This window comes from Gadus macrocephalus, chromosome 21 (assembly GCF_031168955.1).
Source record: "Gadus macrocephalus chromosome 21, ASM3116895v1".
Taxonomy (NCBI): domain Eukaryota; kingdom Metazoa; phylum Chordata; class Actinopteri; order Gadiformes; family Gadidae; genus Gadus; species Gadus macrocephalus.
In genome coordinates, this window is record NC_082402.1 from 11,449,127 (window position 1) to 11,475,383 (window position 26,257).

The window sequence follows — 26,257 nt, forward strand, 5'->3', positions numbered from 1 at the left end:
AACATAAGGGGTAACACTGTCATTTTTTATTGGTCGTCAAGAATAAAAGCATAAGGGGTAACACTTGTTTTCTATTGGTCGTCATGAAAAAAAACACAAAAACTGTCGTTTTTTATTGGTCGTCATGAAAAAAAACATAAGGGGTATCACGGTTGTTTTTTATTGGTCGTCATAAAAAAAAACATAAGGTGTAACACTGTCATTTTTTATTGGTCGTCATGAAAAAAAACATAAGGGGTAACACTGTCGATATTTATCAATTAGTACATAGGGGGTAACACTGTCGTTTTTATGAAATGAAACATGAGGGGTGACACTGTCGTTTTTCTTTGGTCGCCATGAAAAAAAACATTAGGGGTAACACTGTTGTTTTTTATTGGTCGTCATGAAAAAAAAACATAAGGGGTAACACTGTTGTTTTTTATTGGTCGTCATGAAAAAAAACATAAGGGGTAACACTGTGGTTTTTTATTGGTCGTCATGAAAAAAAACATAAGGGGTAACACTGTTGTTTTTTATTGGTCGTCATGAAAAAAACCATAAGGGGTAACACTGTTGTTTTTTATTGGTCGTCATTAAAAAAAACATAAGGTGTAACACTGTCATTTTTTATTTGTCGTCATGAAATAAAACATAAGGGGTAACACTGTTGTTTTTTATTGGTCGTCATGAAAAAAACCATAAGGGGTAACACTGTTGTTTTTTATTGGTCGTCATGAAAAAAACCATAAGGGGTAACACTGTTGTTTTTTATTGGTCGTCATGAAAAAAACCATAAGGGGTAACACTGTTGTTTTTTATTGGTCGTCATGAAAAAAACCATAAGGGGTAACACTGTTGTTTTTTATTGGTCGTCATGAAAAAATACATAAGGGGTAACACTGTTGTTTTTTATTGGTCGTCATGAAAAAAACCATAAGGGGTAACACTGTTGTTTTTTATTGGTCGTCATGAAAAAAAACATAAGGTGTAACACTGTCATTTTTTATTGGTCGTCAAGAATAAAAGCATAAGGGGTAACACTTGTTTTCTTTTGGTCGTCATGAAAAAAAACACAAAAACTGTCGTTTTTTATTGGTCGTCATGAAAAAATATATAAGGGGTAACACTGTTGTTTTTCATCAGTCATCATGGGAAAATAACATAAGGGGTAATACTTTCGTTTTTATCAAATGAAACGTAAAGGGTAACACTGGATTTTTTTATTGGTCGTCAAGAAAAAAAAGTATAAGGGGTAAAACTGTTGTTTTTCATCAGTCATCATGGGAAAATAACATAAGGGGTAACACTGTCGTTTTTATCAAATGAAACGTAAAGGGTAACACTGTCGTTCTTTATCTGTCGTCATGAAAAACCCATAAGGGGTAACACTGTCGAAATGTATCGAATAAAACATAGGGGGTAACACTAACACTGTCGTTTTTACCAAATGAAACATTTGGTAAAAATGTCGTCTTTCTTTGGTCGTCATGAAAAAAAACATAAGGGGTAACACTCATTTTTTTTATTGGTCGTCATGAAAAAAAACATAAGGGTTAACACTGTAGTTTTTTATTGGTCGTCAAGAAAAAAAACATAAGGGGCAACACTTGTTTTTTATTGGTCGTCATGAAAAAAAACACATCGAATAAAACATAGGGGGTAACACTGTCGTTTTCACCAAATTAAACATGAGGGGTGACACTGTCATTTTTCTTTGGTCGTCATGAAAAAAAACGGTCGTTTTTTATTGGTCGTCATGAAAAAATAAATAAGGGGTAACACTGTTGTTTTTTATTGGTCGTCATAAAAAAAAATATATATTATATTTTTTATATATTTCCTTTTTTTCATTTTCTTTTTCTTTTCTTTTTTTCTTGTGAGAGTAGCGACTTGCCCCTAATGACCAGTCGCCAGCCACTGGTCATTCTGACCTGGGACATTTAGAATTGTCGGTCCTCCTAATTTTTTTCCGGTCATTGACCGGTAATAACCGAAAACTGAAACTCTGCTATAAACCGGCCTAACTTTCACCGTCAACACCGAAACCCTTCTTCTTCGCACGGCTGTCAACATCCGAAACATACGCCAGTCAGATTTTCTCAAACAGCAGTTTCAAGTACGGGTAGCATAGAACTAACGTTAGCCAAGTGGGGGCTCCATGATTGCTAAATCGAATGAGAGAGGTAAAATTGCCATTAAGGAAGGAAAGCATAGTATGCCTTGCGACTGTGCTTCGTAGTATGCCTTTGCGTAACCCAGTATGCCTTTCGAAACACCTCGTGACTGGTCGATGAAACGCTACCAGGAACGCCTAAAGGGCGTTCTTGTGTCATGACGGAAACGCCCAAGCCTGCAGCTGGACCCTTCTCCTTTATTCTGGCCTTGCGTGTATTTTAAAAAAAATTGCTTACACACATCTCAAGCCTGTTGACTGATTCATCCCCCTAGCATCCTTCTCCTCTTCTGCTGTTAATAAAAGCCATTCAGGTGTGTTTCTGACACAGCTGTAGTTGTGGTTTTCTTTAACAACTGTTCTGAATGAGGGTTAACTGTTTTCTCTAGGATGAAACACATACACACAAACACACATGCGAGCCACAGGGTCTAAGAGGAGAGGCTACCTTGAACAGCTTACTGTGCCTTTCACAATATTATTTTTAACTGTGCTGTTCGTTTCTCCAAAGCTCTCTATGGTTAGACCCCCTTAAGGGAAAACAAACATAGTATTGACGTTTATTTTCATATAATTATGCATCTGTCCATATTCTTACTATCCTTATTACACTGAGCATATACTCTGTATAATGACTGGTGGAAATAAGATGTTACGCGTTTCTCATCTTCCATTGTGTAACTAAATCCAACTTTTTGAGGTTGACTTAGTCTTGAGGACGAATCCAGTGTGAACGTTCCCCTTGCGCCACACGTTTACTCTCACTCTCCTGAGCAAATGCACTCCGTTGTCCTTCATTCTTGAGGGGCCTTGCGTGTCCAAACACTGCGGGACCTTAGGAGCGGTTTGTCAAATAAAAGTAAAAACCTGCCGGTGGTTTGCCCGCTAAACGAGAGCTGTCATCACCGCTGTCCGTCCTCGCCCGATGTTGACAGGAGCTCCACTGAAGAAGGCCAACTCGTGCTCTGATGATGAGCTTTTTTATTTTTGGGGAATGCGTGAATCGTTTCGGTATGAGGCAGATTGGACCACATGGTGGTGGTTAACAGCCAGTCAGACGCTGAGTCATGTCTAGAAGGGGATATGTAATGATTTGCTGTGCTGGGCTCAGCGTTCAGGCTGGTGGATAGTTATGTGGTAGGCCTGTCATATCAGGATCTGAAATGCCTCTGATCAAGGCTGGATTAGCCTCACTAGAACAGGTGCCCATCAGGGGGCCTGGTCCACAGGGGGGCCAGTTAAGCCCCTATGGGGGGGGCTTAACTGGGGGCTTTTTTTACTGTATTTGTGCATAAAGTTGTTGATGACTTCAGCAGGAGTGATTCCCTTCCCAGGTCGTTCTGTTTTGAGTGAAGCTCTAGACGAGGTGCCCTGGTAATACATACTTGATGCTTCTGAAAATCTCTGTTTATAACCAACACCCTGTGACGCTACAACAGCAATAACAATAATAATAATAGTGATAAAAAACAATAATGCTACATTAAAAGACTAAACATGGACATCATCAGATCAGTGTTGTGATGGGGTGATTCTCAATGTAATTAAGGTAAGAGCAACAGCTTTGAAATAGAGAACAAGCTGCCATTATCAACTGCTGGGGAGAAGAAGATAACTACCCTCCACAGGCCTGTATTTTGTGAGCTAATTAATGTTTTGTTTAACACGATTGTGATTTTCAGGTTGAATACTTTGTTGACCAAGTACTTAGAGAAAAAGGAAAGCCCCTGTGTAGGGCTTGAAAGGATTTAGGGACTTCATGGACGGACTGAGTGCAGCAGGCCTCCTTCAATTGTAGGGTTGAGTCTGATTTAGCGGCATGAAGATAAAATGCACACTTAAGGGCGTATAGAAAGTAAAAGGCATCCTCAAATGCAAACGTTTTTGTGTGACAACCTACCGGGGAACCAACATTTTAGTCTATAATAAAAAAAGTAGCCATCAATGTAGTTTGTATCTGTAATAGAGATGATGATGATACAGAATAAGGATGAGGTTGAACAGACCTGGCCGATGCCACATTGCAAACAACTACAAATGTACTAATTTGTAGTTGTTTGCAGATCTCAACAACACTCCGATGTAATGTCTTTATCCAATGAAGCCAAATTGCACTGCTGCCTTCAAGACTCAAGGCCACAGCCTCCAACAACGGTTGTGTCGCCCCCGCGGGGGGGCGCTGTTTCACACATTAACACTATAAAAACGAAAATATCCCATCAAGTGGAAGTTCTTTCCTCCACGTTTAGTAATCTGACACTTTGGCCGACCCCCCTAAAGAAAATCCCCAAGCAGGACGATGGTCTCGTAATAACTCGAGTTGTATCAGTAGTCGTCCCGAGCGCAGACGAGAAGAACCGAGCCGAAGCAGAAAAACGGCGAGAGCGCAAACAACTCGTGGCGGCTAAGGGGGGGGGGGGGGGGGAACCCTGCCTGGCGTTTCATAAAGAGGTGTCCTTCAGTGGCTCAGATGATACCAAAGCAACGAGAAGAAGTTTTACTTTCCGCAAGCGGATGGGTGACTACCGCTTCCAGCGCCGGCGCTTTGTGAGGAGGAGATGATGATGAAGAATTTCCCCAGCAGTCCCCTTAACAACAACCAGACTCAGAACCACATCAGAGATCGGAACAACAAAAAGTATAGTAGCTGGCTCTCCGCTGTGCCCCTGCGATTCTCCCTGCGAGGCTATGGTTTCTGCATGGCCACGCTGTTCCTCTTCTGTTTCGGGTCACTGGTCTACCAGCTGAACGGAGGACCCCCTACAATCCTGCTGGACATCCGACAGTATCTAGGTGAGAAACTTATCCTGGCTGCCATTCAGTGGATGTGTCAATATTAATGGTGGATGCACATGAGACCTGCGTGTGTCTCGTATTGATGAACGAGAAATCTAATAAGCCCTTATTAGACTCTTTGCACTGACGGCCAAGGCTACTGTCACACCGAAAGTAATGGGTGGGATATGATACTGGTTACGTGCATACTTCTTCCTGTCTACTTGGAGTAGGGCTACTTATCACGTGTTATTAGTTCAAACAATGCCATTGAATTAGCCGCGTAAATGCTTCGATCTAACCATCTATTCAGCAGCGCTGACATGCCCGAACAGCACTGTGGTTTACTATGTAAAAGAAACTGCAGAACTCGTTGTGAGACCTGTTTCTGTTGCTTATGAATGACATCTCCACTCTGTGTGGTGCGTGCGCGTACGTGTGAGTGCGTGGGTGCGCGTGTTCTTAAGTGCCTGCGTGTACATGCGTGCATGTGCCAAGTCGTTGTTGTACTGTAATCTACAAGGGAATCGAGCAATTTGCTGAAGATTTGCTGACCGTGACAAAATTCAGAATGTAAAAGGGTCTACATTTTGGATAATATACTGCTCAAATTGAACTTGGTGCAACAGACGCAGGCGTGTGAACCGGATTAATGTGGGTGCAAGCAGGCCTATATTTAAAGCTGGAAGTTCCAAGCTGGGTCTCTCTGTTCTCTGGAGGCACACACGCACGCGCACACACCCCCACACACAGGTCTAAATGCAGTATCAAGTGTGGAGGTGATTTCCTATCCACATGGCTGACACAGCTGGAATTAAGTTGGCAGCTAGAAAGAGCATGCGTGTGTGTCGTTGTGGGTGTATGTGTGTCTGTGTATGTGTGTGCGTTGAAAGAGCTGTGTTCTTACCTACTTCTTACAGGGTTTCTGAGGCCTTTATGACGTGATAAACATCTGGAACAGAATGAGTCACTCACCAAGTCTGTCGCTAATCCCTCGGGTCGATGCGTGTTTCCTGCACACACACGCACGAACACGCACACACACTCAAGCACACACAGTTCATAATATTGACCAAAAAGGGTAAAATCTTCAATTTGATTTAGTCTAATATCCCTTGACAGCTTGCATCAAGATTTCTTCAGTTCGCTAAATTATCCGCTTGAATATGATGCTGGTATTTTCCATATTGAACTTGCGATTTGATTCCTGAAAGAAAACCTTGTGTGAAAAAAAAAAAATTGGCTCAGGCTTTGGTGATAGAGAACGTATACAGTGTTGCCGCGGAGACACTGTACTGCACTGTTGAGCCCCACCTAATCTGTGAACACACGGCCCAACGCACGCAAGGAAATCTGTTTGGTCCGTGACTCTGATTCTCACAACTCAAACACCTTGGCTAAGCGCTCTGCTCCTCAATCGCTCTCTGATACGTCAACACACACACACACACACACACACACACACACACACACACACACACACACACACACACACACACACACACACACACACACACACACACACACACATAGACACGCATATATACACACACGTACACATATATACACACGTACTGTACACACAGACACATACTATACACACACAAACCCTGAGCGTGTTGGAGAGGCAAACTTTACACTTCTAACATTTACAGACCCAACCACACACACGCACACACAGACAAACACACTCATCCACTCAGCAAATATGGTCAGTATAATAGGGAAATGGAATGCAAATATGAGGCGTCTCTTCTCCGGGGGAGAACACAGTTCAGCACTTTCTTCCCGTCACTCTCGGCTCTTCAGGCGGGTCCTTCAGTGGTCTTCCAACAGTGTATGTCTGCTCTACTTAAAGTGGAGCAAAACGTGTGCACGACTGAACCCGTCTCCCAAAATGGCGGTCAGAGTGGACTTTGATTGTTCTCGTGTACAACAGCTCAGTTCAGACCAAAGATTCGTCTCGCAACGACTTGCAACGAGACTGTTTTGGAACGTCGCAAGGGAAAAGTTCTAGCAGTGTGAACTGGTCGTTGCAGCGGGCTGATGCCGTTGCAAGGAGTCGCCAGAGATTGAACATGTCAAATCGCCAGGCCCAGTTTGCCCAGTTCAGGCCAAAGATTCGACGAGACGGGCTGTGACGTTCTAAAAACTGTGGGGGTGCTTGGGTGGTGTGGGTTAGAAAAAAATAAATAAAAAAATAAATAATCTATATATATATCTATATCTATATCTATATATATCTATATCTATATATGTATATATATATATGTATATATGTATATGTATATGTATATGTATATGTATATGTATATGTATATATATATATATGTATATGTATATGTATATGTATATGTATATGTATATATATATATATATATATAAAATAAAATACCAAAAAAAAAAAAAGTGATGAAAGTAAAGTCCCCTTCCCTTATAAAATTTTGAAAATAAAAAATACAATGAGACATACTGACGGGAATTGAACTCAGAACTCCAGGGCCTTGAGTCGTGTGCTCTCTCCGCTGCACCACGGAGTCACAGGCCTGGGTAGAGTTGAAAGTTATACTTGACCTTATGAATAACTTCACATTGTTAGGCTCATGATATCGTCGGGTTCCCGTGGAGACCGCCCAAAGTTGGGCTTTTACATGATTTGATGTCATAAAGAGGTTACATACAAATGGTAGTAAGCTTAATCTTCAGACTTCACTCTGTCACTCACTCAATCTTGGTCTGGATGATGTTTGTCACTCAGACCACATGACATCGCTCAGGCCGAATGATCAAGTGTGCCAGGACTTGAACCCCGGTCTCGAGCGCTGTCATCCAAGAGCACTCACCGCTGCACCGTCGAGACACTACTTAGTGGCCGGAGATAGACTTAAAACTCACATGACATTGTTCGGCTTCTAACTCTACTTCCAGCTCCAGTGAAGACCTATCGTGGCAGGACTCCAGGGGTCGCTATAAACAGCTCTATCAGCTGCACCCTTGTGACATCATGTTTTGATGTAACATCACACAATGTTAGATTTACAAAAAACGTTAGACTTTATAGCTAAAAACAAACAGTTGCAGTTGCGCCCGAGCTTAACAGGGCTACAAAGAACCATAGGGCCTATGAGCCCTTCATAATGGGTTCTGATTGGTTAAGATTGGTTGAGGGTTAGGGTTATAGTTATCGGTAGAACTGTTAAACAAGAGATGGACTGTGTTCTCCTCGTCGACTGAATATGAGAGGTGGGATGGAGTCTGATGGCCACAGGAATAAACAGCAACACTCAAGTCACTGCCCATATAGTCAATCAAAATGTATAGCTTTTAATTTGAATTTACTGAATGACGACGACAGGGAATGGAACTGACAGAAAATTAAAATACATGCTAAAGTAAAAAATCCTAACAAAAAAAAAAGTATGAATCAACTTTAAAACGAAGTGGGTCGGCTTAGCTCAGGAGGTAGAGCAGTAGAGAAATTGTCTTGTAACCGAAAGGTTGCTAGTTCGATCCCCGGCTCCTCCTAGCTAAGTGTCGATGTGTCCCTGAGCATGACACTTAACCCTAACTGCTCCTGACGAGCTGGCTGTCACCTTGCATGGTTGACTCTGCCGTCTGTGTTTCAATGTGTGTATTAACCAATGTAAGTCGCTTTGGATAAAAGCGTCTGCTAAATGCCCTAATAAAACAAGTTGCTCGACTTCCACTTGCCATGTGCATAATGTATATAGGCCTACTTGAAAACCCAAAAAATCAAACTAAACACCTGTTTTTACTTGTAAACACGGAAGAAATCCATCTTTCACTTTCAACAACCAATGAATACAAACCAAGTGTTTCATTGATTTTTTTGGGGTACCATTTTGGACCTTTGGATGACAGCATAATCAGTGGACAACATGGAGCTAAGAGAAGGATGGAGCAGTGTTTAGCCTGTCCGCCCCTAGCGGCTACGGTCTGTTAGCGCGGCGGTGGCTGGCAGCGCAAGGTCCACCAAGACCTGCACCGTGTGGGCCAGCCGACCCAAGCCCTCGTCCGCGGTTCCTGGGGGATGAAAGGAAAAGGGTGAGGGACTGCATATCGGTGTCTTTTAATTTGTCGCTTTTCATTAGAGCCGTGCAACATGCAGTCATGGGGACACAAGACGTATGCTACTAACGAATTGTAAAGATGTGCAAGGAAAGTGCGCAACTTACATCGGAAAGCAAAATAACATTCTAAGTAAAGTAGAGAAAGCAGGGATGAGCGTGCAACAAAATGCTCACTTGATGCTAATGTAGTCTCATGCGGGGCGAAAAAAACAATGATTGTTTTCCCTCTAGATACGTTAGCCCTTATCAAGTAGTTCTAGATGGTTAGTGTCCAGTCAGTGTGAGCCTCAAACCCAGCCAGATGGATGTAGTTAGTGGAATCTAATAGAAGGGTGTTAACCTGCATTATGTAGGCTGATTATTATCAGCAACCTCTCTAGTGACTTGAGTTGTGGCTGCACCATTTTCAGATGACTGTTAATGTCAAAAGGTTTACAACTCACTGTATGGATCGACTTGTAGATCGGCGTATTATTCTTGAAAACTTTCTAGTTCTGAAATTGTAGATTCTTGTTTAATATAGTTATTAGCTCTAGTGGAAGAGTTACATAGTGCAGGTTTAACCATTTCAATATTTGGGCGCACTGACTACAAATCCTGAGCCCTGTGATTATTAATGACTATTTCTATATCAGATCATTGTAAATATCAACAGGAGCTTCTGGGGTCTGGGGCAACAATTATGATTAGGTATTTGGTTAGGCTCCGACACTCCCCACTATATGTTTAAGTCCTTAAGTCCCCCCCAAGCCATGACTACAGTTAAGTTGCTATTTGCTGAAATGTACTATAGTTTGAGTTTTAATTGGGTTGTTCAAATAATAGTTTGACGACTTCTGTTGCAAATTCTGGATTTGGGGGGAAGGGGTGTTATTGGAATTTAATTATGATTATCCGACACGCCCAGTGCCTCCATGCCATTGGTTAGCCGTACATCTCATGCCAATGACTTCATTTTTAATAGGTGTGGGTTTTAAAATTTCATTTGGATGGGTCTTGAATAGGCAGTGGCGTTTCTACATGTAAAAAACAGGTGGGGCTAGGCTAAAATTTTTTATTCTTTTAAATGACGAACCAGTGTTTGTGACGTCACCCGTTTATTTTCAGTCGTGGCGATCTTTGTAGACGTTGACTCCGCCTGCTCCCGGCTTTCCTGCACAACACAGGACTGTATGTAACAAGCTAGTACAACATCTGACCTGTGAAGGGCATTCATACGCTAAACAGCGTCTAAACTGCCAAAATCATTCAACAAAAATGGTAGACCCCTTCACTTTTGTTAGTGTTTCTACTGGCTTTTCAGGCACACAGACATCCATCCAAACAAATTATGGGGCATTTCAATTTTGTTTGAAATTCATTTTTGGAAAAAGTTACAGCCCTATTATATTACAAATAAAAATGGTAATTTTCCTAAAAGAGCAAAAGTATTTCAAAATAGAGATTGAGCTTCCATCATTGGTCTTTCTCAAGTGTCCCACCATGCTGTTTGTAGCCCTGGCTTGGTGTTTCCCATTATCTATTCAGCCCTCCACCCACAAGGAACTGCATGGGCAGCAGGCAGGTACCATCACAAATAAAAATATACTTTAACACTATTCAGTATGCTGGGCTTTTTGTTTTTTAACTAAGTGACTGTTCTCCATGTATGAGATATATATATTCAATCAATAAAGTACATTAGTGCAGCTTTTAATCTTGTATTGCTGACATCAAAACATTGCAAGAATGAAAGTATAGTTTTTAAAAAAAAATTGAACTTTAAACTAAGCTTCCGTAAACCTATGAATAAAATGATACTACTGCAAACTGTAAGAGCTACTATAAAAAATAAAAAAATATCATTTTACCATGGAGTACACCTACCATAGGCCTTAGCAGTGTCCTGGAGGAGAAATCAAAGAAAATAGCTGTGAAAGAAAAGATTCAGAATGGCCTGTCTTGGTTTAAAGGCCACTCGCCACCACGACAAGGCGCAGGCCAGCAGTGGGAACATATAAGACTGGACAAACATAAATAGACTGAAGAGCACAAGACATAAGGCGTTTTACCTCAAATTTTTCCTAAGGACTAAGAGTCTCAAATCTGTGCTCCAATAGATGATCTACCACATTCATGTTGTCGATTCGTTTTCGTTTGTGTGCCTCTGGCATGTATTAAAGTTATCCTTCTCCTTCTCTTCTTCGCTACCGGACTTCTTGCGCGCGGCACGTGAGGTGAGAGGTCACTCGAGTCATGACTCATCACGTGCCTCACCCTACAGCCAATGAACTGTGAAAAACGAAATGACGCTGTAGGGGAACGAACCATAGATGTCCATGGCGGTCTCGGTGGGGCTAGCCCCACCGGGAAGTAAAATAATCTCCGTCCACTTCAACAGAGAAACACTCTGAGCATGCGCATTTCAAGTCCAATACACATTGCATTGGGCTGGTGGGGCTAGAGCCCCTCTTGTCCCTCCAGAAGAACTCATCCGGAAGAAGCAAGCCAGGGTCGACTTTCTGGGGAGATTATTTTTTAAATATATGTATATATATATATATAAAAATATATATATTATATTTTTTATATATATATTTTTTTTCATTTTCATTTTATTTTATTTTTTGCTTGTGAGAGTAGGTGGGGCCGAGCCCCACTTGCCCCTAATGACCAGTTGCCACTGGTTATTTCATACATCATCACAACCAAAATTTGGAATTAATCAAATAAATTACAGATAAATAATACTGAAATAGCTACTTTTTGGTTGACACATTTGAACGAAATATTTATGGCCCCCAATGTTGACCTGAAGTTGGCGCCACTGATAGACTATCAGAACCTATATTCTAAAGCCTTAAGGTGTTTCACTCTCCTCTGTCCTCAAGTGATGGAAAGGAAAGGATCTGTGAAAAGGTTTTAGAGGCAATACTAGTATTGTTTTAATTGATGCTCACTGTGATGAAGCTGTTGGGAAATGACATTACTAAATTGTGATTTGGCAATAGTGTGTTCTCTCATGGGTATCCCAATGAAAAGATATTGATAAAGAGTCTGAATAGAATAGACCTCGCTCTCCTTCCCTCGCTCTCCCTTCCTCGCTCTCCCTCTTTCGCTCTATCGCTGGATATTGAGACTAAATCAGCCAGGTATGTCTGGTAGAGTAGTTGGAAAACTTCTCCTCCTGACTCTAATAAAAAGTTTAATTAACTACTGGGACCCCTGCATATAGTGTATGTGTTTGTGTGTGTTTTCAGTGTGTGTGTGTGTGTGTTTGTTTGATGGGCAAGCTTGTGGTTCTTGACGAACGTCTTATGGTCAGGGAATCTATTGACCTTACGTCGCCGTTTTGCGTCTGGCTGCTCTGGGGGGGGGGGGGGGGGGGGGGGGGGGGGGACGATGACACAGAAGGTGAGAATTTCTGCCGGCGTTTAGCGTGTCTTTGTGTGTTAGTGAACTTAACGGGTGGATTTCGTGTGTGTGTGTGTGTGTGTCAGACGGTAGGCCTACTGTGGAGTGGAACAGAGCCTGTTTTGTTACGGCCAGCGGGGAGGTGAGGGTGTTTGAGGGTGTCACTCAACAAATCGCCGCGGTAACCAGAACTGCTCTGGAGGAGGCTTTTAGGCCCGCTCCACCCTGTCAGGTGGGGGTAGGGGGGCACCTAGGAAATATGTGTTTATAAATACAACCAATAACATTTGCGGCGCCGAATGCATTGGCACTAGTATTCCTGCAGGGGCGCTCTACCACTGCTGGATGAAACTCGGGGAATAAACAAGATAAGAAATATAAGAAATACCTTTGAATGGATGAATGTGTGGCCCTCGCAGCAGGTAAGACTAATCAGGTCAGCAAAGGGGGCGCGTGGCATGTGACCCTGCCGCAATTAGTGATTAGCTTATATGTTGTGTTGCTGCTAACCACTCGCCAGTAAAAACATTGAATTCTTCCATGCTTATGTAAGTCTTACTCAGGGTGTGTGTGTGTGTGTGTCTGTTTGTGTGTGTTTTAGTGCAGGTCGGCATGCTGTGAGAACCCATATCTCTTCCTCCACTATACATCTCAAAAGATTGAATAAACCATTGTCCAGTCTCTCACTTCAACACGCACAGACCTCTGTACATACACACACACACACACACACACATACACACGTGGCCACAAACACACACTAACACATGGACAAGCACATACTGCAAAGTTGCTTTAGGGATTAGATAAGGATGCTTGTTTTTGTTTTAAGATAGGTATATCACACTTTTCTCATTCAAAAACACTTTCTCCATAATGTTAACACTTTATCTTCCATATTGATGGCCTGGAATGCAGAGTTATTTATAGATTTTATGGACAAAGTTGTTTTAGGGTTGCTTTATTGCCGTTTTACTAGACAAACATAAAGATGAATATTGGGAAATTGAAAGCCCAGATTTAGCTTGAAATTGAGGTAAAGAAAAAAAAAACATTTAAAGGAAATGGGAAGCAGACATGGCCAACCGGTTTGTTAGGTGTGACTTGTGTCTTGGCCCCAGACATAGTAACACTATGAAAAGTGACAGCATCAAGGCCCATCGGTCACTAAATACCCAAGTTATCTATGATCACTGTGTGAGATCACTGTGACCATGTACCGTAGTGATCTGTGATCACTGTGTGAGATCTCTGTGACCATGTACCGTAGTGATCTGTGATCACTGTGTGAGAACACTGTGACCACCATGTACCGTAGTGATCTGTGATCACTGTGAGATCACTGTGACCATGTACCGTAGTGATCTGTGACCCCTGTGTGAGATCACTGTGACCATGTATGTACCGTAGTGATCTGTGATCACTGTGTGAGATCACTGTGACCATGTACCGTAGTGATCTGTGATCACTGTGTGAGATCACTGTGACCATGTACCGTATTGATCTATGATCACTGTGTGAGATCACTGTGGTCATGTACCGTAGTCAATCACTACTGGGAAGCCTTACAAAACGTAACTAAAATGTTTCGCTCCAAAAGTGAATCCAACATTGATGAGCTCAAATAGTAATCTGCTATCCCGGTGTGATCTGTAATCCAAATATATATTAAGTTTCTAAAAGGATCAGCTGAAGTTATGCCTGCAATTTACCTGGCCGTCCTCCTGAGTTTACTTTAAGAAACAAACGCCCCCTCAGTGGCGGGTTCAGCAGTGAGGCCAGCCCACGTTGTTTTAGGACCTAGGCTATTTAGATGGAGTGGAAAATTACATTTTTGGGGTCTTCATAAACCATGACTTTACATGGTCCCTCAGACAATAAGGGAGCACTTTACCGCTATAAAGGAACTGGAGACCCTCTTTGACTGAGCCATGGTGACCGCGGGGCCATAAATGTCAACTTGGTGACGGCACACAGCCTCTTTGGGGGCCGGGTCGGCCCCTCGGAGGACCCCACCCGTGATTGTTGGGTCCAATATGGGGCTCCGATAAATATTGACCCTTAATTAGACACGTGAACGTGCGCGACCTTACTTGCTACCAGACAGAATACACACAAACACACATGCATACACACATGCATACACGCATGCACACACACACACACACACACACACACACACACACACACACACACACACACACACACACACACACACACACACACACACACACACACACACACACACACACACACACACTGCTTGTGCCAAGCTTCCTGTTGGAGGATATTAAGACGCACATGCTTTTATTTAATCCAGTCATACTTCGTGAATCAATCCGACACATTTAGCGTTGGACACCGCTGGGTCAGGGACATGGACTTCATTGCGGAGGGTGCAGGGTTACCATGGAAATAAGGCTGCTTCCACTCAAACTGTCCCTCCATATATTTGAAAATCCATCACAGGGTTGCCTGTTTCGAGGGCTGTTTTGACACATGGAAAAATACCGGTTCCATTCTACCCAATACCGCCTTTCAGCATCATCCATTTATGCAGAGCTGGCAACCCTGACACAAAGTCAATCCAATGTTTTGCTCCCAGTGAATCCCAAGTTTCAAATCTCAAATAGAAAACACATTGCTTCAAGACTCCCCATTGTGTTCGTGAGAATTTTCTTTTAGGTAGTATTTTTATTTGTTTGTTTTAATAGATGTTTCGGCATCTAGGCATTACATAAGAATGAACCAACAACTCAGACGAAGGAAAGCCAGTCCTCCAGCTGACATCACTTCCTGTCCCAAAAGCCAAAACAATCAGTTTAGTTGGTAGCTATCCCTGGACCAGGATAGCATATAACCCCCCCTTCTGTGCCGTGGCAAAACCACATGAAAGCTGTTTACCTGGTGTTTTTTGGCCGACTAACTAATTGGGTGTCAGGGTCATAAAGCTAAATTTAAAACAATAGAAAGCAGCACGTTTGTGGTCGGCATCAAATTTGGCAGAAAGAAATTAAGTTTCTGCCAAATTATCACATAATTAATTAATAATGCACTTAATATTAAAGAGCTTTCGTTAAAATTATTACATTGAGTATCCAAGATGCTGGATAGATAGCTATCGTAATAAATTATAGTATGCAATCGGTGCAACTTTTGAATGCCTTGATTATAATAATAATAATACATTTAATTTAGAGGCGCCTTTCAAGACACCCAAGGTCACCTTACAGAGCATATAGTCATCATACATTTTTTAAAAAACAATACATTGTGAAAAATAAATAAATAAATAAATAAATAAATAAATAAATAAACATAAGCAATAAGAAATAAATAAAACAAAAACAACAACATATGCAACATATTTCCTCCTTGTCTTCATACAGCATAGAGTTGGAAGGTACTGTAAGACATTTTCAGTCTGATGGAGCTCAACAGAGGGGGAATTACATCTGTCATTTCTCAGTGGGCTACATGCTTTCCTCCAGAAGTTCACTGCCTTTGCCCGCTCAAATGAGCTGGAATCATTCATTTTCATGACAACCCTTTGATTAGCTAATAGCCGTGGTTAGCCTCACCAGGGAACATTGTTATGCCTAATAGATCCCGTATGCCCCCCAGGGTGAAAAGCCAAAGCCAGCATTTAAACAACACACCCCAATCATCTATATTAGGTGATTGGTTCCCATCACTTTCGCCAGCCTGTCCCCCTGCCCCTCCCTACATTAAGTTTAATATTTACGTTGCACCATTCACCACATTAAACCGGAAAATGTCTAATATAAAGTGGTAAGGATATCATTCAAATCCTTAAAAAAAACAAAAACGTGTATTATCAAAGCAAGATCATGCATAGCCATGCCAATATCCCAGTGTTAACTGGTTTGGAATATTATGTTTTTGGTTAGGTGTACTAACTAAAAACATATTCCAAACCAGTTAACACTGGGATATTGGCAACACGTGTTTTACAAGCAATAACGCACAAGTGTCATTTTCAACAATTGGCCATTTCCTTGTTCCTTTTTCTCATGCAGTCAGACTATTAACTCCTATGGGCTATGGTATCTACGTGTCTTGGTTTAACAAGGGCTCCATCTGAATGATAAGGAGGACGACAACTATTTGATCGTTTCAGTTACTTTTATGGGTGTTTTCTTGATACATGATAGAAAGAATTACGCACATCCCATAAATGAATACTTTTGTTGCCAGGGTGAGTAAGACTTCCCTCTAGCACACAAATGTTCCCATTTAGCAGACGCTTCCCTAAAGTCCAAAGCCACTTCCAAGTGAGGCTGAGAACAACCCAGCACAATCAATAGTGGATCAGCTACACCCCAGAAGAGAGCTGCTTGCCAAAACGTATTCAATACTGCACTTTTCCTCCTGCTGCTTTGACCGGATCATTTTATAGAAACAACTGAATCCCGGACAAAAGGCCATTCTGCGCGAGGCGGGCCGGTCCACAGGCGGTGCAGCTGTAGTGTGTGGCGGCTACTGGGCCTACCCTGTCGCGCTCCTCTCTCAATGAATTCCTCATTCTAGAGCCGTGGTGCAATTTGGCGCGCGGGGGCCGTTTGTTTACCGAGGAGGGTATTAAAATGCTCCGCATTCCGCTGTTTACTGACAGGATCACGTCCCAGAAACGCCGTCTGCGAGCGTCTGTTTCCTCGCTACTGGCGGAGGAGGCAGTCCTCGAGGCAGTCTTGTTTTTGCCAAAATTAAGACGGTTTCCATTTGGGTTCATTATTTTTCACTCTGGGAGATTGGCACTCTCTTCCTAGCAAGACTACCAGCCGCAGTTTCCTCAGCCTACCCGTCGACAATGTATTTTATTTGCAAGATGCCTCGCACCCTATACCTGCCCCTTAACAAGCTGCATCACAATACGTTATGTCGTGCGGGGCGCCATCTTGTGAGGAAGTCTAACTCCCGGCAGAGGCAGTGAATATCTAAACTTGAACACGGTGTGTCAATTTCCCAATCCCTATTCAGTGTATCACTTAAGAGATACAGGTGTATGCTAAAGGACTGAAGTAGTAATCTACAGAGTGCTGAATGACACACCACAACCATGGCTGCTTGCCTCATTTCAAGTCTATGAAGAGAACATAGAGTGGTTTTCAAAATAGAAGCCCCCACAGGGCCTTAAATATACAGTGGCCAGCCCATGCCGTTAAAACCGCTAGTTGCTAGTTTTGTAATATGCATTGTGGCCGACTTTAAAGTTTTATATAGCATAAGCCGCCGGGAGTTGCTCTCCAGTTGAACGCGATGGTCAGCGGCTCGCTGCCAGGAAAGACATCTGCCATTCTTCTTCAGTCCAACTTTATCTGTGCACTGAGTTAATGCGTCACACATCCACTTTGCTGCAGACCCTCTTGTCTTTGATTCGCCATGCATCACCTCAAGAGTTTATTAGATAGTTTTGTTTATCGCAGAGTAGACAACAACCCAATGTATAAAGAAGTACACAGCCATTGGGCTTGGGATTGAGTGGAAAGGATCTCTGGTGTGGTATGAACAGCTCTGGGTTTAAAGGGGCCTTCTAGGAAACAGAAAGAGAGGAGGAGGAGGAGACTGTCTATGAAGTGTTCTGTTTCCATAGCTGCTCTACTGTTGTACTTATGGCGGAGATTCCATGTTCTAGGTGAAAGCTGCAAATCTTTTGCAGATTTAAAACAGAGGAGAATGTGTGTGTGTGTGTGTGTGTGTGTGTGTGTGTGTGTGTGTGTGTTAATCGTCGGCTGTTGTTTTGGTGTACAGGCATGCATTCCACAGCGCATGCACACGCACCCTGCAGTGATTGGTCCCAATTGAAACATACGTCTACTCAGATTAGGAAAACCCCATAACACAGCTATGATGTAACGTTTCCATTCGCCCAAGCATGCAGGGACACCGAGAAAACATTACACAAACCGGTCCGTTTTTTCTTTTTATATTACGTGAAAGGTCGAGCACCTTCAGGAGGCTGCCATACCATACCGCGTTGCTACACTGCACTCTTGTACTCAGAAGCGGCCCCGGTTCGTGCCTACTGTTTAGTCTGAGATTGATGCCCTTCCTTCTCCTGCTCGCACTCCCCAGTTAATGTGCAGCTCCCGCCCCACGGCAACGCTGGGATTAGAAGGAACGTATTTCTTATTGTTTAGAAGAAGAAAATGGTTTGTTGTTTTTTTTGTTGTTTTTATCTTCCACATAGGGTCCGCCACTTAGGGTCCGCCACTTTCCCCGGCTCCGCCGGCCGAGAGAAAAATAAATACAGACAGCGACAAGAACATCTCCTCCCACACCGCCTCTAAACACACCGTCATGTCACCACCCCTCCTCGCTGCGGCCGCCATTCATAAAACCCCCGGCCGGTGGAGTGAAGCGGCACGATTGAAGAGGGGCCCTCGAACGATGACAAGCGTAGGAGTTCAGTCAGCGGGGCCCCTGGAGGAGTCGGGGGGCGGAGGGGAACAGGTGTTTGATAGCAGAGGCCTACTCACTGTTGTCTGAATAGGTTTCAGCGGGCCTTTAGGAAGGTGGTGTCATTAGTAAGAGTAATGCCCTGTTGAGCTGGGAGAAGCAGCCCTGAGCCTCACATAAAGCAGGATGGATGGTGGACCTGATTCAGAGCTCATCGCACTTAGTTTCCCCGTTTTTTCATCAAGGACTGCAATTTATTTCCAGAGGTTTCTAGAGGTTTCAATTACGCCTAATTTAAGTATTATTTTACAAACTTTATATTCATTTGAGTAATGTTACTTGATTTATCTGCAATACAGGTATTCAGCTTAATGATACGATAATCACAGGACTCATGAGAAATAGCTGTAAATAAGATACAAATAAACTGTATCATTTCCTCTATAGGAAAATATCCCAACACTGTAACATGTTAATTATTGATAGCTTGATGATTCTTACAACAGTAGTTAGATTAACAATACAACTCTGACAACATTAATGGACACTGTGATCAGAACGGGAAAAATATCATCCTGTTGTTGTGTTGATATTGTAGCTGAACAGGGATAGACTGAGAGCTGGAAAGATTACCAGAGGGAACTGTGGAGAAAGAGGATTTTTTAAGATTCTAGGAGACATGGGGCTTGTGGAAAGCAAACTTGACATAAGCCAAATCCCACACCTCGTTCCAGAGTAAATGCATTTCTCCTTGACCACCATCCAGTCCCCGCGGTTCCATTCTCTCCTGTCCTGCACCCTCCCTCCATCAATCCCTTTTGTGTCTGTGGGTCTCTTTTCATCTCACCATCTCCCCCTGCCCATTCTCTGTCTCTCCACACAACAAGCAAAAACAAAGTTTCCCCCCTGATGTCCCTTTAGCCACTCGTTCCTTCTTCCCTCCCTTTCTTTGGCCCCCCTCAATCTCTCGCCCCACGCCTGTCCCTCTCTCGTCCCCCCTCTCTCTGTGACTGACAGCGGGGGAAGAGTGCGTCAGACAGGCAAACACACTTACCCTCCAAACACCTTGCGCAAGGAGGGGTGGTGGATCGCCGTCGGAACAACACACAGCCGTGACCGGTTACAGTCATGCCCTTTTACTTTGTATTTTTTATCTCATGGCTTTTCCATTTTTGAAGATGTTAACCACTCAAAAACAAGAGGCTCTCAAAAAGCCGACCCAGACTTCTTGGCAGGGCCCTAAGCCGAATGGCCGCTGCCCATACAATCCCCTGTTCTATTGGGCAAAACCACATTTGTATTTTCTCTCTCCAGATGTTCTCGTGAGACATCTTGAGCGATAGAGTTCCGGGCCAAAATGAACAAATCCTTCATTGAAAGACCAACAAACAGCTTGTGCTTTTCCTGTCGGCCGGGACTCAACCTGATTCGGTGTTCTCTGACGTAGGTCGGCTACAGTGCGGTCCAGGAGTGTGGTCGTCTGGCATCCATTGGTGTTGTGCCCTGTGATCTGTTTAATTTAAATTAGATTATGCTGACGTGCATCGTAAGCGTAAGGACATTTCATTAAGCAGAGCTGGTCTTGAAGGCCTGACTTTAATTATACAGATTGTGTCGGTAACGGCGTTTGCTGAACTCGGACCAGCCTTTTGACAGCACACTCCTCCATGAAAGAGGAAGTTCTCCCTCCTCTTCTGAGAGAAAACCTCCCTCTGAGTCACTCAAATGGCAGTTCATTATGTGATGAGCACCGCATTTAGGGTATACATCTGCGCCTGTAATACTACTAATACCGACTTAGTAACTGTTTACTACTAATTTGAGAACATCTTAAATATCTGAAGCCATGGTTCATCAGCGGAACTGCTTGCAGCCAAGTGAGCACGCACAGTGACACACCGAGCACTAATGTGTGTGTGTGTGTGTGTGTGTGTGTGTGTGTGCGCATGGTAGTACAATAGGCGAGTCTGTACATGATACACGCCAGGCTACACAATTGGCTGAACCATGTTTTGGTGTGTGTGTGTGTGTGTGTGTGTGTGTGTGTGTGTGTGTGTGTGTGTGTGTGTGTGTGTGCCTGAGTCACACCTACCAAAAAACGGTCTCCCATTTAAACATTGCACCACAATTACTGAGGGTTAGCTAGCAGCCACAGGATGTGAGGAATGTCACCACCAGGTTGTTTCAAGCCTCCAGAAAATGTTTTCTTACCATTCTTCAAACAAGAGCTGGGGTGATGATCATGATGTGTGTGACACATTGATGTCCAGGTTGTTGTATCTGCTGTAGTGGCTGGACCGCCTGCTAATACACATCCCTTATTAAATAGAATCATACAATCATGCATGCAGACATACACATGTATGCATGGACACACACACACACACACACACACACACACACACACACACACACACACACACACACACACACACACACACACACACACACACACACACACACACACACACACACACACACACACACACACACACACACACACACACACACACAGCATGAGAAACCATCAGTGGGCTCCATGCTGGCCCTTGTCCTAGCTGCGTAGTATTTCCGTGAGACCTGCCCAGAGCAGTTTGCTCTGCTTTTTTGGTTTTATTTCTTGGCCCTCCAGAATCCACATGGGTCATCTGGTTGTCAGGGGTTCTGGACCACGCCAGATTGGTGCCACTGGTGTTAGATGAGAGGGTGTGTGTGTGTGTGTGTGTGTGTGTGTGTGTGTGTGTGTGTGTGTGTGTGTGTGTGTGTGTGTGTGTGTGTGTGTGTGTGTGTGTGTGTGTGTGTGTGTGTGTGTGTGTGTGTGTGTGCGATCGCTTTGTCACAACTCCTTCCTTTGCCTCGTTTCTTGATCTCTTCCCTGCTTGATCCCACTGCCTTCGTTCTCATGTTTTACCTCTGTTCTCTCCCTTCTCTGTTCTCGTCTCTTCTTTCTCTCCGTCTCCCCCCACCCAGCCCACCCTCTCTCCTCCTTGCTTCCTCTGCTGCCATTACATGGAAATGTCTTCAGCAGAAACTCTTTCCTGGATGGAGGAAAATAGTACAACAGATGCAGTCTCTGTTCACCTCGCTTAGCCAAACTGGGTCGGTGTGTCTGTGTGTGTGTGTGTGTGTGTGTGTGTGTGTGTGTGTGTCACTGCTTTTGTTGTCTATGCACTAAAGCCAGATGGAATAATTCTGTCGCTAATCATTGCATTACAAAACACTTGGATAACAAACCCTGTGTCTACCAGGGCTTTCCTGTTGAACTGGATGCAAAGATATTGTAACTATTAAACAGACAGAGAGACCCACTATGCATCAATGCAATGCACGCAGCCAATATATGTTGGCAGTAAGGAGTTATATCGTGAGTTATCTGCATACCTCAATGTGCTCAACAGGTCCCTGAAGGTAAGAGCAAGATAATTATAAACCAAAGTCCTGAAAACGAGACCCTCTTTCTGTCTGTCTGAATAGATAAAGATGGATGGAAGACATGAAGGGGGACAAACCAGAGGGTTTGAGTTTAATCACTAGAAGGCGATGAAAGAGTAGTTCTTTAAAGAGATATAGAGACGTCGAAAGAGGGCCTGCCAACCTTCTCTCGGTCGACACTTCAGTGACTCAGACATGAGGTTTGTTAGGAAACTGGACCTGAATTCACTGGAAAGCCTCGTCAGCTTTCGTCAGACGTGATTCCACGTACATTTAGTTGTAAGGGTTGAGTTAAGTCAAGAGGGCAGACTGGATTCTTGAGTCTCAAGTCATTATGAAGTGAATAGGAAATATCTTTGAGCATACAGAAATGGCAATTTAAACAGTAATCTAATGGAGAGTTTTGTTTGCGGATCTTTAACTTTTGTAAACCCATAAACAGGTTTGGAGAGCAAAGAGCACACACACAGGGGGGGGGGGTTCTCCCATGGGGGCTTGTTGTTTGCTTTAAAATCGTGCAATTTCAAATCTTGAGTATACTTCGAATAGACAGACATTGAATAGTTTATGCCTCAATTACTAAACAGAATTACTCATGGGGAGCTGCTCCCCCCGCGACCCGACCCCGGATAAGCGGATGAGGATGAGGATGAGGATGAATAGTTTATTTTTGAATGGTCCATCAAATAAATCCACCAAGTGGACGAGACACACGCATACAGTAGTTTTCTAAATGATGGCGACTATCGTGTCTGGAGCATAAACCCCAGGATTCAGAACATCAAAAACTCTCTCGGTATCACAATATTGAATCTTGTTTTGCAGCTCATCATCTCATGCTGCCTTGGTGTTTGTATCGGGTGCTGCTTTTGTTGTTGCCAACCCGTGGTGGTGTGAGTGGATATGCACACAAGAGGTTGGTTGGGTGGGGCAATCTAACCAGCAGCCTCTTCTGTGCCCTCTCAGCTTAGCAATCCATCCCTCCAGGGTTTTTAATGAGATCCATCTTTAGAAAGAGAAAGTAAATACCTGAATCCATGTTTTCTTTTGTCACTGTGTGCTTTTTTCCAGGCTCATGCGGTTTTCATTAGTAAGCGAGGATGATGATGAAACAGATTTAAACAGATAATGTAGTTAATTAAAATGTTAATTGCAGGTTGATAGATGATGTCATTTTAGCTCTGGAAGGTTATCTTGAAATGCATATGAAGACCGTGGTGGAAGTATTAGTTTTGCGTATCTAAAGGATATTTGGAGAGGTATGGAAGCACATGCTCGTGTGACGGAGGCAAAACCTAATCTCTGTTTGTAATCTGCCATTGTAGCCGACGTATAACCTAGCCTCTCTAAACTTTCTCTAATAGCCGTCAGGCTGCCAGAAGTTAGTGTTCCTGCATAATTACAGGGAGGCTGACGTTCTAATTAAAGTCCTCACAACCTCCCAATACCAAACATCACCACTGTCCTCGCTATTGTTAGCAAACACATTTTCTTTCTTTTATTGTAAAATCCAATGTAGGCATTCCAAATGTCTTATATTTAATGGTGTTGCTTTCATTGATTGACTTTCATTCACATATAGATGTGAGATAAAGGGAGAAAGAGAGTGAGAAAGAGAGACAGGGATATAGAGAGAGAGAGAGACAGGGATATAGAGAGAGAGAGAGAGAGGGAAAGAGAGAGAGAGAGAGAGCATAGACTCAAAGAGCGAGCGTTAAGATGGGTGTGTTGACCCGCTGTCTTTCTATTTTTACGTGCACACCAGCCCAGTGGGGCTGTTTAATGAAGGGGTTGGGAGGAAAGGCTGCATTGAGGAGCATCTGGGAAAGGAAACCCGTTCCTTCAGCCGTTCCTCCTTTTCCTCCCGAGTATTCACTGTACTGCACAGTACACCACCCATCCACAGCTGTGTTTTATGTTGACGTTGAAATAACTTTAAATAATGTTTCTTTGCATGTATTGCGGCTATTGCTTGGAGAGACTGATTGGTAACGCGACAGGATCAACTTCAGGTCACCGTGCATTCGAAACAAAAGCTGGAGCGGAAACACACAATCATGACTCACTATTCAAGATTACCAAATACGCTTCTCGGAGGTCCATGGCATCTGAATCTTATGTATCGACGGGCCTATTCCGTCAACCACCCCTAGTAAGTGAAAGCTTGTCTCTTCACGGAGACAGAGATGTGGAAAGAATTCTTGGTTTCTTGGTTTTGTCATACAGAGTCGATGGCAACAGCCCACACACGCAGCAACATCAATTGCCACTAATGGACACAGTACACACACACACACACACACACACACACACACACACACACACACACACACACACACACACACACACACACACACACACACACACACACACACGTGGCACTAGGATCACAGGCCTGCCACACACTGAACAATGCACCGGCCACGAACAGCGACGATGGTCTGGCCTCAAGTCGCCGCAACATCAAGTAGGAACTGATGCCTTATTATTGAGTAGCAGTGTGTTGTGGTTTGTCGTGGGGCAGACGCGTCCACATACTGCATGTGTACTTTATTTCGGCGGGAAGATTCAAACCCTGCGTGTGTGTGTGTGCGTGTGTGTGTGTGTGTGTGCTCGTGCGCGCTTGTCACAAGCCACACATGCACTCTTTCCTTCTTAAGCGTGTTTGGGACCCGACCGTCTCATTAGTCAGGAACTCAAGCCGTGATGATGAACACATGATGAACAGGGAGAGAGAAGAGTTACAACCGCTGGCAGTCCCACATCGGACATTAGCACTTTGACGCTGGACGCGCCAACACCACAAAACGATCTGTGTGCAGTGCGCAGAAAAAAACATACGCACACACACATGCAAGAGCTACAAAACTTTGCCGCACACATCCTTCACCAACCCCCCCCAACCCGGATGCCCAAGATGGATAGTTAATGACCATGGACGACCACTAAAGCCAGCAATAGCTGTTCTACGTCACATCCTGCCTGGGATGACAATTGGCCATTTTGGCCCAGTGGTCACGTCTTGGTCACTTCCCTTTAAGATATAGTGTTTGGGTCCCGTCCTTTTAAGCTATAGTGTTTGGGTCCTTGGTCACGTCCCTTTAATCTTTAGTGTTTGGGTCATTTACAGGTGTGTGTGTGTGTGTGTGTGTGTGTGTGTGTGTGTGTGTGTGTGTGTGTGTGTGTGTGTGTGTGTGTGTGTGTGTGTGTGTGTGTGTGTGTGTGTGTGTGTGTGTGTGTGTGTGTGTGTGTGTGTGTGTGTGTGTGGATATATACACCAAGAAGCCTCTTATAAGGAGTGAGGCTTTTGCCCCAGCAAAAGTCAAGGGTAATGCTTCAGATGTCCATTAATCCACATGTGGAAATGCAAAGTAGTCCATTAAAGGAAAGGTCCAAAGATAAATCCAGGAGTAATCCAATATTAGAAACTTTCATTGACATCCTTATGCCATTCCCCCCTTAACTTAAACTGCACTTCCCAGCATCTTTCCTGGTGTATCTCGTCTCTCTCTCTCTCTCTCTCTCTGTCAGCCATCTTTGTGTTCATTCAAATTTGGTTGTGGCCCTATTTATTAACATACAATTACCTCCACCTGCTTACAATGACTCCCCTTCCCAACACAATGCAACCCCATTATACATGTCTATGTTCCATCGTGTCAGAGCAATGGGAGGGAGAGCAGAGAGATGTCAGCACTGTTCGTTGTTGTGTTAGAACTGAACAAAGCTTGACATGGAGTGTAACAAGACCCTGCAGTACTAGAGAGTGTGTGTGTGTGTGCGTGCGTGGGTGCGTGTGTGTGTGTACATGTGTATCTGTGCATTTGTGAGAGAGAGAGTAGCGCATGTGTGTGTGCATGTGTGCGTGTACCTGTGCCTTTGTGTGAGAGAGAGAGTTAGCGCGAGAGCATGTGTGTTTCTGTGTGTGTGTGTGCGATAATTGTGACATGATAAAGAGGGCTATTAGCCTGAATTAATGACCAATCTAGTC

At 43.5% G+C, this 26,257-nt stretch overlaps 1 protein-coding gene across 2 annotated transcripts in view; it reads left to right on the forward strand.

Moving 5' to 3' along the window:
- The first annotated feature begins 4,399 nt into the window (after positions 1-4,399).
- Positions 4,400-26,257, forward strand: part of usta (uronyl 2-sulfotransferase a) — a 53,424-nt gene continuing 31,566 nt past the window's right edge. The window contains exon 1 of one of the 2 annotated variants that reach the window (XM_060041531.1): positions 4,400-4,948. In XM_060041531.1, coding sequence (XP_059897514.1) covers positions 4,714-4,948 — 235 coding nt within the window. In that variant the 5' untranslated portion in view covers positions 4,400-4,713. The remainder of the gene's footprint in view (positions 4,949-26,257) is intronic. The other variant, XM_060041532.1, reaches the window with a different exon arrangement.